This window comes from Filicampus tigris, chromosome 16 (genome assembly GCF_054856515.1).
Source record: "Filicampus tigris isolate MCC_2025a chromosome 16, RoL_Ftig_1.0, whole genome shotgun sequence".
Lineage (NCBI taxonomy): Eukaryota > Metazoa > Chordata > Actinopteri > Syngnathiformes > Syngnathidae > Filicampus > Filicampus tigris.
The window spans coordinates 15099948-15117444 of record NC_141232.1 but is presented as its reverse complement, the minus strand read 5'-3'; the positions used below and the strand labels follow the sequence as shown (position 1 = coordinate 15117444).

At 41.8% G+C, this 17497-nt stretch overlaps 1 protein-coding gene across 1 annotated transcript; it reads left to right on the top strand.

The window, feature by feature from the left end:
- Positions 1 to 276: 276 nt before the first annotated feature.
- On the top strand, positions 277 to 17484 carry tcf20 (transcription factor 20). Its single transcript, XM_086055029.1, has 6 exons — positions 277 to 789; positions 3387 to 11369; positions 11526 to 11619; positions 11814 to 11863; positions 13114 to 13194; positions 16023 to 17484. The coding sequence occupies exons 2-5, from the start codon at positions 4434 to 4436 to the stop codon at positions 13171 to 13173; spliced, it is 7140 nt and encodes a 2379-aa protein (XP_085911155.1). The 5' UTR covers positions 277 to 789; positions 3387 to 4433; the 3' UTR covers positions 13174 to 13194; positions 16023 to 17484.
- Positions 17485 to 17497: the final 13 nt, after the last annotated feature.

Here is a 17497-nt window from a genome sequence, read left to right as displayed (position 1 = left end):
ATTCTATGCAAGTCTGTTGTATCTGCCATTGCACACTGGTGACTAATTCACTTTCACTGAAGCTGGAACAAGAACAAAGGAGCTGTGGTGTGGAAAAATAACATCATCATCATAGATAAGAACAAGACGCATCTTGTATTATTCCTATTTATATTTTTTAAATGGTAGAAAGAGATGAAAATCTGAGTAATAACAAAAGAGATGGAGGGATGTGATGTGGAAGATGAGGGGAGGGAGTGCAGGGAAATGTGTGCGTTTTGCGTGTGTGTGCCTGTGTGTCAAGGCGGTCTTTCTGTTGCAAGAAAAAAAATAGTCTTGGAGGGCATGTGATGAAGGTATGTAAATGCACTTCAGGGACGGAAAGTGACGTTTGGGCGCTTCGTAAGATCGCACCGGGGCTTCTGTGTTTCATTTTTAGTTGAAGAAAGGTGCAGTCACCTCAGCGGTGTGTGAAAAGAGGGAGCGAGGGGGGCGGGGGTGTGTGGACCTTACCGTTGACGGGACCCACAGGCAGCCTGATTGTGCCCTGCTCTCATCTTTTCTGGAGGTGAGGACAAAAGGGGAAAAAGAGAGGAGGAATCAGAAAAGAGGCCCGGGATCCGACTGTCGTGACGGCTCCCCTCCGAAATTGGTCGCCGATGGTCGGGGTTTCCTGGACCCAAAACGGCGGAGGGAAAAAGCAGCGTAGCATTCGATTCAAGACTGAGACTGGGGTTTCCTGCCACAACAGCGGGATCGTCAAAAGGAGCCATTCACTCCAAACAGGGCCTTGTATTGCTACGTTTTCAGGTATGTATGTGTTGAAGGTGTTAGCTAACGTGCCCCGACCAACATTAGCTCTTGAAAAACGCCAAGGAGAGTGATGCTAATTATCTCACATCACGTCTCTCGCTCGTTTTTTCATATAGACTAGCTAAACCAGTTTTTGCAGCTCCGCTGACTTGTGAGGGGAGAAACATCTGCACCTAATCACGCCAGTTTTCTAGCTAAACGCAGCTTTTAGCCTGCCGTGGCTGTCGTTGTGTGTACGCTCTCAAATAACGTGCAAGCTTGTAATAAACCCTAATTAGCTGTCTTGCTAAAATGCTAACCACAGCTTGTATTGTTGCTAGCTCCCATTTGGCAGTATATGAGCTAACGCCAACCTTACAAAGCTAAAAAGGCAGCACGACTAAGCTAATTGGAATGCGTAAAGCCTGCTATTGACCGTTGCAGCTACTAAAAAAAACAGCACCACATTGTTTGGTATAAAAATGGTGCAACAATATAATTGCGTATGCTGTTACTGACATGATAGTAATGTCTTGATGAAATTACACAGGCTGTTTTGTATCTGTGTGTGTTGGTCGTGCTTAGCTACTGTGATTCATTAATTAGTAATCAAGAAACAAGGGTGGAGATCAATAGGATACCTCAAACTGTACAGATTTTTTTCTCAATCAGCCTCCAAGACTCCAGTGGCATGCTTGAAGACACAACTGCCTAATACACGCTCTGTTTGCTTTTGTGTCACTGCTCATCACTGGTTTATTTGTGTTCACCCATGTGCAATATATTGTTAAGAAAGTGACAGACAGTGAAATGGTCTCAGTTACATTACTAGTTTAATTATAATGACTTTCTTTATGGTATACCTTGCAAAACACAATTGCCTAAATGTGTTGAAGGGCAATTAACCATTCTGTTGGTTAAGAAAAAGAGAAAGCAAGCTTGACACTCAAGGCAATTATGGGCCCTGACCCCATAAAAAAGGGAGCAATCCCTCAAATTGGGAGCCATTATAATTAAAAGAAGTTAACACACAATAAAGTTTACATTTAGTGCCACTATAATGAGGATTAGCTTCATGAAGTAGTTTCATTTAAGCAGTTGCAGTGGTAGAAGTATTATGTGACTATGAATGTTACTTCATCTCCAGAGTTGCTTGCTCCCACTACCCCACTTTTGTGTCCACCAAACCTGTTAATCAGTTGAGAGGGAACACTTAGGCATGCCTTCTTTATGTTCCAGCCCCTGTAAAAACTGTGTTAAAGTCCATAAAGACATCACAGTTTTCATAAATGTATAGAAAGGGTGAACATGTTATATATATTTTCTTATGTTTATTGATTTGTTTCATAATCTATGTAAAATGTATTGTATCTATTCTTATGTTTATGATGCATACACATTTAGAAGTTTAAAATAAACACATTACAACAACAATTCCCTATGAGTGGACAAATATATACCTACTGTGCCAGGCACCACCATAAAACCATAGACTAATCAGCCACACTTGCACAATATAATGTCTAATGCTACGGCTGTATCAAATATTCATCCTTTTATAAAGATATTAATGTTCCATTTTGGTTGACACCAAAAGAGGGGTAATCATTTAAAAAAAAAATACATTCATCGTCCGTGAGCTTTTCCTAATGTTTTTGACTGTCGAGCGACTAAATGTGGCCAAAATATTAGACAGAGTGCTTCATCACTGCGAACTTCAGCCACAATAATAAACATTGATTGATTATTAATTCTCTGATGGAGTCAATCACAACTCAGCATTATTACTTTTTGTAACGAAGGACCATTTGATACAGCTCTTGCAGTGATCATTGTGCAAGTAGTAATAATGTGTGGCTGTAAAATAATGTTGGTTATAGAGTATGCTGTAGTTGTGCTTGTATGTGGTTTTTTTCACTAATAAGCAAAATTGTTTTAATAATGTTTATATTTTAAACAAAGTGTATATATACTGAAGATATCCATATAAATACATTTAGAGCATGATTTGTCATCTTTAATAAAAATTTGAATTGATAAATGCAACAGTCTTGATAAATTATAAACTTGACATCAAAGTATAACTGTAAGGCAAGGGTCGCCAACTTTTCAAAATGAGAGCTACTTTTTGGGTACTGGTTAATGCGAACAGAGACCAATTTGATACACACTTCTGAAATAAGAAATCTGCTCAAATGACCTTTAATCATGTTACTATTAATAATTAATTATATTCATCTCTGTTAATACACTGACCATATTAATGATTTAACAAGGTAGGAAACATACATTTCAATATACAACACTTTATCTCTAGAAATCTCTGCACTTCTTTCCATTTTCAAATGATAAATTCTACAACTTTATGAAGAAATCTTAATGTACCATCAGTGGTGAGTTATTTTCAAAACGGCTCCACCGGCTACTCGTGGTCATTGGGGGCTACCTGGTGCCCGCAGGCACCATGTTTTGTGACACCTGCTGTAGGGTATTCAAGTTTATAATGTTCATTGTATGTCTACATGCATTAGTTCAGTTGACCGTAGTAATAATTTTATGGTATTATGTTTTGTCCCAAACATGCTGACTAATACATTTGTCTTTTGTATCTACAGACTTCTAAAACCCTGGTCAGCTGGAAAATGAATTTATCTGCATGGAGTTACTGAGGGGAAAAATGAGAACTGGAGTTTGAAAGGACTGAACTTGAAGTGGAATAAATGGATTACCTTCCTTTTGGGAAATAAGTTGCCATGGAGCTGGGTAGAATTAAATGATGGTTGACAGACAGTAACAAAGGTAAGACGGCTAAATGCTGAAGTACCAGGAGAGCGTCAAGAGGAATCTATGCCCAAACATAACGAAATAAGAGGGACCAAAGACTGTTATCGCCCAGATGAATGCATGCAGTGACAGAGAAAAGAAACAAAACAGAAAACAATGATATGAAATGAGAATGAGCAAGAAAGACAAGAGCTAAAGTCTCACACTGCATCCAAGAGTGGGTGAGAATATCAATGGAGTTCTGGGAAGTGTTTTGTAAAAGTCTGTTTTCAGACCTTTTTGACTCAAATCCTCCAAAACCCTTTTGGTTCACGTCCTGGCAAACTAACACATATTAGCAGAAGAAAAAAGCATCTTGTCAAAATTCAGTCTCAATGGAACAAATATTTTTTGCACAATTGCAATTGTGTCTTTCCATAATCTTTCTCCTAAAACAGCTCTGTTTACAGGAGCTGTTGTGGTACAGCATCTGCAAGTGAGACTTTTGAAGTTGCCTTACATAGTGATGTGTTAGTCATCCATGATATCATATTCTTGATGCCAAACGGCAGAGGAATGACTACAAATGTGAAACCCACTGTCATGTGAGCCTTTTTATGTGGAATCAACCATATACCAATGCCACATTGAAGTGAGAACATTTTTACTCTTTGATACAACCATCATCTGTTGGGTACTTAGAGCATTCAGCTATATATTCCCAGTGCTTCAGTGTTTTAATTAGTTTAACAAAGCATTTCATTTAAAAAAAAAAAAAAAAAAAGATTCTGCTCTCTTCTGCATCCATGATTCCTTTTATCAGCCCTTCATTTATACATGGGTGCCATTTCCCACTGACATTAATCAGTGTTGTCTTTCTTTAAGTCAAAAGGAAAAACATGCAGAATTTTTCAAATAGCCCCACCCCCCATTCTCTCCCTCCCGGCTTTAGCATGAGGGGTGGAGGTGCACCTCCATATCCCCCTCAAACTGCAGACCCCCAGGTCTCCCCAAGGATGACAGAAGATTATGCAGCGATGCAACAGCAGAGCCTACACAGAGGCCATCCCCACCCCAATCAGGCCAGCCCCATGCTTGCTTACAGTGCTCGAAACAGAGGCATTGTAGAGCCACCGCCCACACAGGGTAACCTTCACAGCAGCAGTAACAACCCTTACAGGAAGGACACAATGGATTATTATTTTTCATTGGGCGGGAAGGACAAAACCAGAAGAGCAGGTCTGGTCTATGGAACAGGATTCGGTTACCCCAATATTGATGGACACATACCTCCCCAGTACAGACATTCTGGCGCTGGATCTGTATTATCATCTGGCATCATGTCACAATATTCAGTAGATTATGGGCCCAGCACTGGATCAGGTGGAGGATCTGGAGCATTCTCTCCTCATCAGTACAATATGAGTCAGAACGCTGCAATGCAGGTCATGCCAGCTTCTCAGAGCCGCCAACATGGACAAGCATTCTCTCCAGTCCACCATGGGCAGCAGCATCGGAGTTATCCAAGCACTGGGCACAGAATAACCCCTCAATACCCACAATACTCTCCACAGGCTGGAGCGTCCACAGGGTCATCGGGAATGTACAGCCCCCCTCCACAGAGATACGTTGATGGGACTGCTAACACCGGTTTTGATCCCAAAGTCAACAGTTCTCACAGTGTCAACTCAAGTGCAAACTCTGCCTCTGGTTCAGCTGCTGCTAACAATATGGGGCCAGTGGAGAGTGTTCAGCAGCGTTACCATGCATCAAACTATTCTGGATATATCCCGCAGACGCAAACACTAAACAAGGAGGGCACACTGCAGCACTGCAACACACAGCACAATTTAGGTGTGGGCTTTGACAACCCTCTTAAGATGCAGCACCAAGGCCCAACTCCAGGCTCGGCATATGGTAAACATCACCAGGCCTCCATCTCCACTATACCTCATGCAACTTCTCAAGAAATAGCCAAATCCCCATTGCATCCTCAACAAAGTCAGATGAACCAAAACCTCAGCCCGATTTCCAACCCGTCCCCAGCTGCCTCTGCAGTACATTCCCCCAGCTGCAGCTCCACTCCTTCCCCTTTGATGGGTGTTTCAGAAACCTATGTCAATCCCTCTGGTCTTTCCCACCCTTCGTCTACTGTCCATAGCAGCAGTCATGGTCAGAGATTAATACAGGCTGTGTCACAATTAAGTCCAACACCCAACTCAAACAGTAGCATCAGTAGTTGTGGTAGCAGTGGCAGTCACAAAGGTCATAACATCAGCAATGTTAAAGTAAACAGCGTGCCGCCAACAAGCTGCAACAAAACTGGTGTAGGTTCAGGGCCTGTGCCCCGAGAGGAAGCTCCCTCTGTTTATTCATCTCCCCCAGTTGGGAAAATGCAGGATACAGGACTAAGTAGTCTTAATGCCTTGAGCTCCCAGGTAGCTAATTTACCAAACACCATTCAACACATGCTCCGCACTGACAATGTGCTGTCGCAGAAGAAGAGCAAAGATGGTGGACAGGTGCAACAAGCAATACACAGCGTTCCACCATTGCAGCCAAGGAGTAGAAATGCAAGTGCAGCCTCAAGCACCGGCACAGTTAAAGATGGACCTGTTGTAGGAGTTGCTGAAGGTGCCTGTTTAGAAACTGTTGCAGATGAAGACTCCTCCTATATGTCAGCTGAGACCAAGATGGAGCAAGAGGATCATTTAATAGAGGGCGGCCATACAAGAGTGAGGCAGATGAGTGGTGCAAGCAGTGGTTCTGAACCAATTTTTTATCATCCTCCCCACAGTCAAACCCAGCCACAACCCGGACAAGCATTAAATGCCAAAACATTCACTTACAAGTCACCACCAAAAGAAGTGGTCTCAAAAGCAAACGTTCGCACTGCTTCTACATTAGCATCTCCATCTGAATGTCAGTCGTCAGATGCTGACCCAAATTCACATTCAAAACCTCCAGTTTCCTCATCCACCTCCTGTATTATTACTCCCCCGCAACCAAACCGTGTCTCACATTCTAGTTTATTGAATAACTCAAAAGGTGGCCATAAAAAGAGTGCCGAAATAAAAAATGAACAGATAAAAATAGAATATGAAGATCGGGTTGAGAAAATGGAGAAAGGCAATAGCCAAATGCTTCGAGATGGAGAAATCAGCACAAAGCGTGGACAGGACAAAGAAAACATGTTGCACACTGCTACTACAGCACATGACGAGAGTGAACAAAAACCCACATCTGAGGAACAGCTAAGTGTTGGCGTGATTGTTTCAGCTCGTTCTGAGGGAAGTCAGGTTGAAAAAAGCAAGCAACCGCAAGACCTCTGTTTGAAAGAGAAACCGTCACAATTCTATTTGAAAGAGTCGTCGAGTAATAATGGAGAGGAAGGTATTGACTTAAGTAGATATTCATCTCAGCACCCAAAATCAAATATTGAACAGGCCCACAATCTCAACCAATTTGGATCGCACAAGTATGGTTTTGTAGAATCAACATATGGCTCCGATTTATCTATGATGAAGAAAGGACGGACTGGGCCATCAGGTGTGGTGGAATCAAGTTCCAGAAACTATCAGCAACCGCACCCCGGTTACGGTTCTGAGCATTCAAAAGAATTGACTTCTCTAACAGAGGCCTTCGGGAAGAGAGGCCAAGCAATCGGAACAAAAGGCCAAGAGGACATTTCTCAAATCCAACAATTCCCTAGTCTTTTACAAGAGGTTCTCCAGGGCTATAATTTAGATAGACGTTATGGAAGACCAGAACAGGCATTTCCTGCACATCTCCAAGTTCAACAGCCGTTTCAAACAAGATACCCATATGGTATGACAGAAAATATGAGGATGATGGAAGGTGGAGCCAGTGACAGTTTGGCCCTAATGGGCACGACTGGAAAGCCCCAACATCCGAATCACCGACTTGGAAGTAAAACCAATTTTGCCACAGGTCTTCAATCCTCAATTAAGACAGATGTTTCCAATCCCAAGATAGTGCAAAATACTGAAAAAAAAGAAGTGGATTTCTCTGAGGATCATTTACCACAAGCATCAGATGCACAACCAATCCAACCAAAACATATAAATTTAGCTGACTATTCTCTTCCACAAAGAAAAGCATTGCCCAATATGTCCAATTCATCATCTGCTGTACAGGAGCTCCTTTTGCAAGAGCCTGAGCCACTGAAAGGGTGTACCGGTCAAGGAGAATCACAGAAAACAGAACGTCGCTCTGTCATCTGTGATGTGTCACCAAATAGACGTAGCACACCAGAGACGGACAGGGAAAGTAACAGAGAGCGAGAGAAAAATCAGAGTGCAGCCTCTGTAATTCAGCAGCCATTTTCCTCCCCAGCATCAGCCAATGATATTAGTAAAAAGGACATTTTAGAGAAAAAAGTGGTCAAAATTGAAACGGCATCCCAAGAGATTGGTCCAAATCCAGATTTTCATGGCAGTGGTGGAACTAGTGAGAGTGATATGGAGTATTCTTCAAAATCTGCACATTCATCCATTGTGCTAAATTCTGACCCCTATAGGCACCTGCCGCCCCATTCTCTGAGCGCAAATCCTTTAGCATCACCATCAAGACATCAGTCATATCTTCATGGTGTGGATTTAGCAACAAGCAATGCCAACAGCTTCCCTGGTTATCGGTTTGGTGACACCAGAGAAAGCAATATGCCTCATGGCCACTCTCATTTTCCCTCCCACCATCCATACCACACTTTATCACCACAGGCTCAAGCTACAAATAAGCTTCAAATGTATCCTCACCCTCGTGGGCCTTTCCAGCATTCTCATGAAATGAATGATTGGGTGAAAGCAATGAACAGGTCTGCTAAGGATATGATGATGATTCCAGTTTCTTCCCCAGGAAGACATAAAGTTAGCCAATCAGAGCACAGACAGAGAATGATCCCTCAAACAGATATTCACAGTGATCAACATGCAACCAAAACACTGCTGCGTCAACAAAGCGGATATTATGATATGAAAATGTGGGAGACGACTCCCCCAGGCAGGGATGCCGTTCGACTGATTGACGGTGATCCTTGCTACAGGACACAGGCAATTCCTCCAGCATCATCAGGTTCACAGGGCATTTTGCCTCCTAAGTCTCATGGCCCAAATACAGCAGAACTTGAGGAAACTAAACGTTCCTGCCTTCCTCCTTCATGCAACTCTAATAAACCTCAAACTGACATAACTTCTATTCAACCACCGGTGCAGCGTCAAACTAAGTCTGGTGGTCCTGGGGAGACAAATCCTCTTATATTGAGAAGGCGAGTGCGTTCTTTTATCTCTCCTATTCCTGCCAAAAGGCTACTGCAGGATGCGTCTCAACAGAGGGCTGCCACAAATTCACACGCTCCTGGGCCGCACTCAGAATCAAACCATCGCAATGAAGATGAGTCATCCTCTTCTGATATTCCACGTCTCTCTTCCCCTATGCCTGGCGATAATACCTTTCCTAAATCTCTGTCTCCATCAAGTGGAAGGGCCTTGCCTCCAAAGAAAGGACGTGGTTTGAAACTAGAGGCAATAGTTCAGAAAATATCACCAAGTGTTGCAAAACCTACAGGCAATGTTGATGATGGAACAAATCATTACCCAGTCTTTCCTAATGCAACAATCCCACCGTTCAGTGCTTCACAGGACCAAGACACCCATTTTCCTAGAGTTGCTGGCAGGGATGATGGTTATATTGAAGACACTCACTCATTAAATGACATGATGCCCTTCAGAGGCGTAGATGAGACTGGCCCAATGCCACTGTCTGGCTACACATGTGATCCACAAACACAAACTCGGAAACAAAAAGACTTTGACTTTGGGTTAGGAGCTGCTGTGGTGTCAGCGTCTGGTGACAAAGAGGACTTTGCACTGCTCGGACCTTTACCCCCTCCTCCCCCACTCCCTCGCCCGGTTCATGGTTCTCCACCTCCATCATCATCTGCCCTGTCAGACATTCAACATTTCACTAATACTTACCAGCAGCTTGAGACAAGAAGAGGAGAGCAGTCTGCCGCCAACCTTCTTCGACAGAAACTTCAAGAATCCGGCATGGGATTTGATGATTATGCTGGCAGTGACTATTATAGAGCTACCTCACCCCATCATAGTCAGTCTCAAGGACACGTTCTGAGCAGACATCAGATGTCCTCTCCTCGGCCGAATCTGTCGACACAAGATTGTAAGACTCCAGATAACTCTGTGCCTAAAGGCTATTTTCCATCTGGCAAAAAGAAGGGCAGACCAGTCGGAAGTGTGAATAAACAAAAACGTGCCCAAAACCAAGCCCAAACACCGATTCAGTCTCAAGCCCAAGCTCAACCCATGAATCAGAATGCTTCTCAACTGCCACCAACTCCCATTACACCTGCCCTTACAATACCTGACCCAGTTCAAACTACAAGCAGCACAGCCACCTGCATCTCGGAAAACAAAAGCACTCCTCCCCTGACACCACCCATTCTAACGGAGGTGGTAAAAGTAGATGTTGAGAGTGAAATGATTCAACCAGAGATTGAAGTTAAACCTGTGAGACGGCGGCGCAAAGGTTTGAAAGATGAAGATGGCTCACCTGAAAGAAGAGGCCGTCAAAGAATGAGAAGAGGAGGGACACCACCATCGCAATCAGCGGCGAGAGATAACCCAGAAACACTGCTGGGGGCGAAAGGGGCTAACAGCGTCAATAGAGCATTCCTGGATCCAAATTTAAAAGGCTTGTTTGTGCCACATATTCACGTGGAGAACAAAATACCAGAGATTGGGTCAGTGTGCACCATTGTAAATGCTGAGGATGACAAGTTGAAAGGAGAGCGTGGTGCGATTGGAGGGAAAACAAGTGTGAGTGGAATCGATTCTCTACCAACCTCAACTCTTTACTCACAGTTATCAAAGAGAGAATCAGAGATGAGGGAGACAGACCAGGTTGAAACTGCACTTCAGTCAGGAAAAGCTCTTCCTTCATCTGGCTATGTTGTTTCTGGACCTGCTGTTACGGAAACGAAACACTCTGGCCGCCAGCTTTGCTGTCTGTGTCAAAAATGGGCCAATTACAAACACCTTGGAGATCTTTATGGGCCATACTATCCTGCAGAATATGCTGCAAAGCTCCCCAAAAACCAGCCCCAGCTAAGACAATGTCACACAACCACAGGTGCAACCAAAACTGGACCAAACTCACAAATTGGCTCAAATGCTTTAGAAACTTTGCAGAACTTACAAAAACAACATGTTCCCTTACCCAGACCCGTGGCCACAAGTAACTGCACCGTAAGCTTGGATTTGAATATTAAATCTCTTTCTGCCACGGTGAGAGCTCCTCCCTTAGCTTTTAGAGAGGATATGATTGACGGGTCCAGTACCATTGCCTCTTCTTACACGGCCAGTAAAACGCCGTCTTTATCCTGGGACATGAACCTTGATATCATACCTATTCCAGAGCTAAAAAGAGAGCCAGACTTTGACAACGAGCAGCAGCATTTGCCAAAACAGCAACAAGAGCAACCAGCAGAGGAGGCCCAACAACGACCACAACACAGAAAGCTGACCTCACATCCACGCTTTAAACGGAGGCACAAATCTAGCGAGGACTCCCCTAGAATGGTGCCATCCAACAGTAAGGCTTCTCTGCCCTTCCAACCGCCGCCGCCAGCTTTGGACTCCCTGGGACCATTGGCACAACTTGCCCAGTTGCCTCAGATGCCCCTGGACCCAGAGGAATTGTGGGTACATGAAGGATGCATCGTGTGGACCAGTGGAGTATATCTTGTCAATGGGAGACTGTATGGCCTGCAGGAGGCACTAGATGGTGCCAGAGAAACAGTAAGTAAATCCATGTGATCTGTTGAAATCTGTTTCATTTTCCAGTGAATGTCACATATTTTTTTTTTGGTATTAGTTTCTAAGGAAGCTGCTCAGTTAAGTGGTTCCCGTGTCATCTCATAATCGCCCATGTGCATTTCTGTTTTTGTGTCCTAGAGCTGTTCATACTGTGAGATGGTTGGCTCCACCCTGGGCTGCTACAGTAAAGGCTGTATACGGCGCTATCACTATCTTTGTGCCATTGAAACAGGTGAGCAAAAGCCTTCAAGACTGACACAGAAAAAAACACAAATAATGAAGGAATGATGTTCCGAACGGTTACAATGTTATTAGTTATTCTTTTTGATAACCGTGTCACTTTCAAGGGACACACCTGGTCTTCATACTAAATTAGATTTGTATGGCAGCCCTGTTATGGATTGACATTTGTCCTCTTCCTTCCAGATTGTTCTCTCAATGAAGATAACTTTTCACTGCGGTGTCCGAAGCACAAGGTAAAATAGCAAAGGCAATTTTCATATTTAGTGAAATTTTACCCATTTCTTTTGTCCACCCCGTTTTTGTTCATTTCAAAGGGCGGCCATTTTGTCATTTGCTGTCGACTGAAAACGACATCACAGTTGCTCAGGTAACAACCAATCAGGACTCAGCTTCATAAAACAGGTGAGTCGTGATTGGTTGTTTCCTGAACCCTGAGCAACTGTGATGTCATTCTCAGTCGACAGCAAGTGACCAAATAAATGGCTGCCCCCTGAGATGGATAAAAACTGGATTTTGCTGCTTAATTCCTGTTACACAAACGCAATATTAATCAAAAAATGTTGGGGTTGACTTCCCTTTTAAAATAACATGAAATTATTAGAAATGTTCTAATCTTTTCTTTCTTTATTTATATAACACTAAACAACATGAAATAAAAGATAAAGCACACATATCCCGTGGACATTACCGTTCTTAATATTTGGAAGTACAATCAATTTTAAAGCGATGCAATAGTGCAAAGAATTAGAATAAATACAGTGAAGTACTTTGTATTGTTCAAGTACTGTGTGCCTACCATTTCACCAGTAAAAGTGTAATAAATAAATTAACTTTTTCAGATGTTGAGTTTGTTAGTGTGTTCTGACATGAAATGAAACCTTTTAAATAACTTTTTAGCTTTTGGGTTGAGATGAGAAGACAAGCTGGTCCACTCTTTCAGGCTTGAGACATGATCCTTTACATGTTGAAGTGATGTCACGTTAGTGCATTGCGGCAACTTTACTGCACTCCCTGCACTCTTCTTCATATTGCTTCTTAAAACAGTTAGCGGTTTTGAGTCGCAAGTAACAACTTGAAGGTAGTGTGATGTGTATCTTACCCTTTTCTGGTTGGTGTCTGACTTTTAAAGCCAGACCATGGAATTGTGGTTCCTTCTTAACAGCACCAACTCCTCTTTGGACTGTAATCACTTTGTGTTCTGCTAAGGTCTCTGCGTCTGGCATCTTCGTTTAAATTCATGGTCTTCTCGCAGTACCGTTAAGGAGTTTTTGCGGGTGTTGTTAAAAATGCTTCTACAAAATGGTTGCATTAACACCTCGGATGCAGCATTATTGTAGCAACGGAGGTTGTAACCCAATACGCCAAAAACATTCAAATAATAAAAATGTGTACCTTATATCTTACAGATGAGATTTTTATATCACACAGCATTATTTCTTGCTACTACTGATTGACATGTTTTGTTCTACTGGTCCCCCTACAGGTTACCCAGAACCTCCGGCCCACCAAGTCGATGTACCTGGAGCAGTCTGAGAGAGGGTGAGACTTATTCAGTCTGGAAGCAGTAAGTTTACTTAAGATTCCTTATTCTAATACTACTGTATATGCAGTATGTGGGGAAGTAACCGATTAGATTTAGATTTTCAGTTCCCGATTTTGGATTCGATTCGATTATTTATTTATTTATTTATTTATTTATTTAAAACAATACCCTGCTTGTGTCTGTGCACTAGTGTGGTGCTGCAGCCATTTGCAAACGCAATACACGATGATGTTTGGCGCAAGCATGTACAGTAGGGCTGCCACAAACTATTATTTTGCTTGTCAACTAATCATATTTCACTTTTTGGGGCACCAATCCTTTTTTTTAATGTAGAGGACAGTGAAATCAAATGAGTAAAAATTAGGGAGAAGCACTGTGCTAAATAAAACTAAACTAAACACTTTTTTATTTGACCTTAATCCAAAACGTTTTGTTTTGGTTCTCTAATATGCATAATTTAATAGTTTTTTTTAGCAATCTGAATTAGTACATTCTAACAAGTCTGTATTTTGTAGGGGTGTAACTGTACGCTAAATCACGTTTCAGTTCGTTTTTTTGGAAACTTCGGTCCGGTATATTTTCGGTACAAAAAAACAGATTTTTAAAAAAATATATGTTTATTTTGAAAAGATGACAAGTAAACTGTACTTTTTTTCCATTCGGGTGATATTCTAAGAAATTACACCAGAATAAAAAATACACTAATAATTATTAATACACTAATAAGTTATTAATACACCCATGTGTACCGTTACACCCCTAGTATTTTGTCTTTTATTGTCTCGCTATTATGGGTTTGTGGAAAATAGGTCATGTTGTGTAAACTTGGAGTGCTGAAATTTCCGATTCTTAAACGCAACACGGGTGTGTAGACGCTACAATATGTTAGCGTACCGCAACAGGACATGCACAGTAGCCTGTGTGTGCTAACTAAAGCTAGCTTTCAGAAACGACTGTCCATATGTGAGAAATTAAAATCGGGCATGAGCCACAACGTCTTTCTTTTTTAGATGCTCATTTATCACCACATTATTATCTATGAAAGGGAAATTTACATTGTATGAAATACGCCCAGACTCGGTTGCTAGCGCTAACTCGGGAGCCACGACACTGTTACCCACAATGCTTCTTTTTATATCACGGATGACCCGGATCACCACTACTGCGCGTATGCGATGCAGCGAAGTATACAGGCCGGGGCGTACGAGGCTTTTTCGAGAGAAAAACAGCGGCACACAATTAGATATATAAATGAACAACTCGTCCGCTATTAAACTTAACTGTCGACGATTTTGATCGTTGAAGTTGTTGTGCTAGTAATCTAATCTTGGCAGTTCTAGTAATTAATTCTTAAATTCTAATCATTTCCAGTGTCAATTAGAAATTCACCCAATGTGTGTATGCAGTTTGTTTACAGCAGAGACATGAGAGAGCGGCCATGGTTAACACGGTGTTACGAATCGATTCTTTTACTTTTTAACATCGATGCATATTTTAAGCATTTATATCGATATCAAATCGATTTTCGATAAATCGTTACAGCCCTACCAATATGTAATTCATGCTGAGTAAATTTGCACATTTCCACTTCATTTAATTGAATTGGTCACTCTTATCTGGCTGGTCTGCGTTGGTTGGGCTACATGTAATGTTAGATGGCTATTGTGTTCAACTGGCTGTGGTGTTTGCATCTCAGGTTCGTAAGAATTCAAAACATCCAGTACACAGTAGTAGTTTGATGTGTTTTCACACCTCTTTGCTTTGTGTGGTCCAAATCAGTTGATGAATTTGTCTGTTTTTCCCTCTAGTTTACTTTCTTTTCCTCACAGCACTGATGAAAATTGGATATAATGAATGTATTAGTGATTCGTGCTGCTGTCGTTCACCCAGATGGCTTGGGTTCCCGGTCAGTGACTTATTACCCAGCAAGGGCTGGTTCTATGATTAAAAATAAAATAGGTATGCACAGGACGTCTTCAGAAAAATGGTCCTCCTCCATACGCTGAAAGGCATGCTAAGCGAAAGACTTGGTCACTAGTGTCATTTGTCTACCTGTCATTATGTCGTCATTTTGCCTTTCAGGGTCTGACCTGATTATTTTATCCGTCGGTTGTATTGGCTTTAGATCGCTTTCGCACCACACTCTAACCTCAGCGTGTTCGTTTTGAGCCACCTAGTCGTGGTCCACACCCATCGTCACGCACTGTGTTCAAAACAAACAAGAGTGTGATTAATACGGTCTCAAGGTTGTCAGTGTTACAGCACCTGAAAGGTGTGAGGCTATGAAATACCCGTTGCCCAGGCAACCAGCACCTTTTCACTGTTTTCTTTATCTCATTCTTGTCCATGCCTTATCCAGAACCGTAATTTGTTAGTCAAGGTTCCACTGTACTGAATATTCTTTGCCGGTATCTTCATTTTCATCCGAAGTGAATGATCAGTTGTGGGTTTTTTTTCCACATGATCACCTCCATTTGAAATACAAACCCCACTTCCAAGATGGTATGGTGTGTTGTGTAAAATGTTCAAATGTAAATAATGACAAAATACAATGACTTGGAAATTCTTTTTGACATTTTCAATTTAATACACTGCAAAGACAAGCTATTTAATGTTTAAAATGATAAACTTCATTGTTTTGTTTTGCAAATATTCCGTATTGACCAATTTTGAATTTGATATGATGACGTTTCGGCCAGTGACCCCGCCGGACCTCCAAACCAACACCCCATCCCTATTGTTATTCAACTTCATCTTCATTGGAATTGGAGTTTGTAACACAATGGATATTTTTCACACTGCACTGCGTGTGATATTTGTATCTCAATGTGTTTTCTCTTTGTGTGTAGGTTTGGACAAAAGTCGGCTAAGAGATGAGACTTGTTGTGAAGACGACTTGCGCAGGGCCGAGCAACAAAAGGGGAATGTACAATTTCAACAGGAATATGTATCATTTCCATTCAAGACATCACAGAAAAGAGGCCGCTATTATTGCTTTTTTACTTCAAAGCAGAAAAAGACAAAATCATGCAGCTTAGATGGAAAAAGACTTTAAAAAAAGAAAACACTAACTGAGATCGAAGTGGAATAGAATGACAGTGGAACAAAGGAACGTTTGAGTCAAGAACAAAAGAAGCAAATTTCTTCTCTGGGCTTACTTTGATTTTGTTGAGGTACCCTGTTAGTGTTAAATTCTTGTTTATCATCACCTATTTTACCATTTACCTTTTTTGTCTGGATATTCTTTGGATTGTGTTAAGGAGGCCTGTTGGAGAAAACAGGGTGTCAAACTGAGAAAAGAGAGATTAGGATTTTCTCTTGCAAATAGTATTTTATCTCATGATATCAAGATGAAGACTTCATATTTTAGCTGTCATTGTTATTTTTGTATCCTCATCAGTATTTACCCATAATGATAAAATGGATGTATCTCACTTTATATTCAGTCAAAACGTTAATTGGCTGCTTTTTCCTCCCTTCTTTTGTTTCATTCCCGGAGAGGGAGGAGCCAAATTGATGTCCTGGAATGTCAGGGTCGAGTTTGCCACAAAGACATTTATTGCCTTGGAGAACGGACATTTGTTGCCTTTCAGCGGAGTATAAGTGTGTATGTGTGTGGGTGTGTGTGTGCGCGCATGTGTGTGTGAGTGAGTGTGCGAGTGAATGAGTAAGAGAAAGAAAGTGCTACACCATTCTGGTCCTTTTTGAAAAGTGTTCTTATTTTTCATCATGAGCTTTTTACGGTACATCAAGTATTCTGAGAAAAATCAGATGGACACAGTCTTATTTTTGGAGTTCAAATGTTCCTAATGTGCACGGAGAAGGTAAAACGATGGACCAATGTCCAGGCCATCTTTGCTCGTGCGGAGCGGACTAACATGAAGGACAGTGAGCAGTGTCCAGCATTGTGGAACTGTGTGCTGGACGCTTCTGTTCTACGTAGGAATTGTGACTGGCAGGCCTCAGTCACGCCAACAGTAACACTTTGGGAAGAAGACAACAGGAGGATGAGGATGTCATGGACAGTTGTGATTGGCCAGTTGGCTGCATAGGCCAATGGGGACCAAGCTTCACCAAGTCGTTTTCCAGCGGTAGCACGGGAGATTGAGAGTCCATTCAAAAAGAGGCATTGCCATCCGATTTTAAACTGTAAGTCGTACATGGTGTTGTCTTCATTTTTTATTGTTATTCTTGTACAAAAAAAGAAGAATCAAGCTGAAAGACAGCAGTAACACTATCAGAACCATGTTGTATCACAAAAGTTGTCAATATGTATATGAATTATGAATACACTTAAATGCTTCAACTATGCTCTTTTTCCTGG

Bases quoted from the DNA above. Each gene is read 5' to 3' on its own strand.
- tcf20 (XM_086055029.1), top strand. From the start codon at position 4,434: ATGCAGAATTTTTCAAATAGCCCCACCCCCCATTCTCTCCCTCCCGGC. The intron at 11,620-11,813 runs GTGAGCAAAAGC...TCTTCCTTCCAG, and splicing joins TCTTTGTGCCATTGAAACAG to ATTGTTCTCTCAATGAAGAT. The intron at 11,864-13,113 runs GTAAAATAGCAA...GTCCCCCTACAG, and splicing joins TGCGGTGTCCGAAGCACAAG to GTTACCCAGAACCTCCGGCC.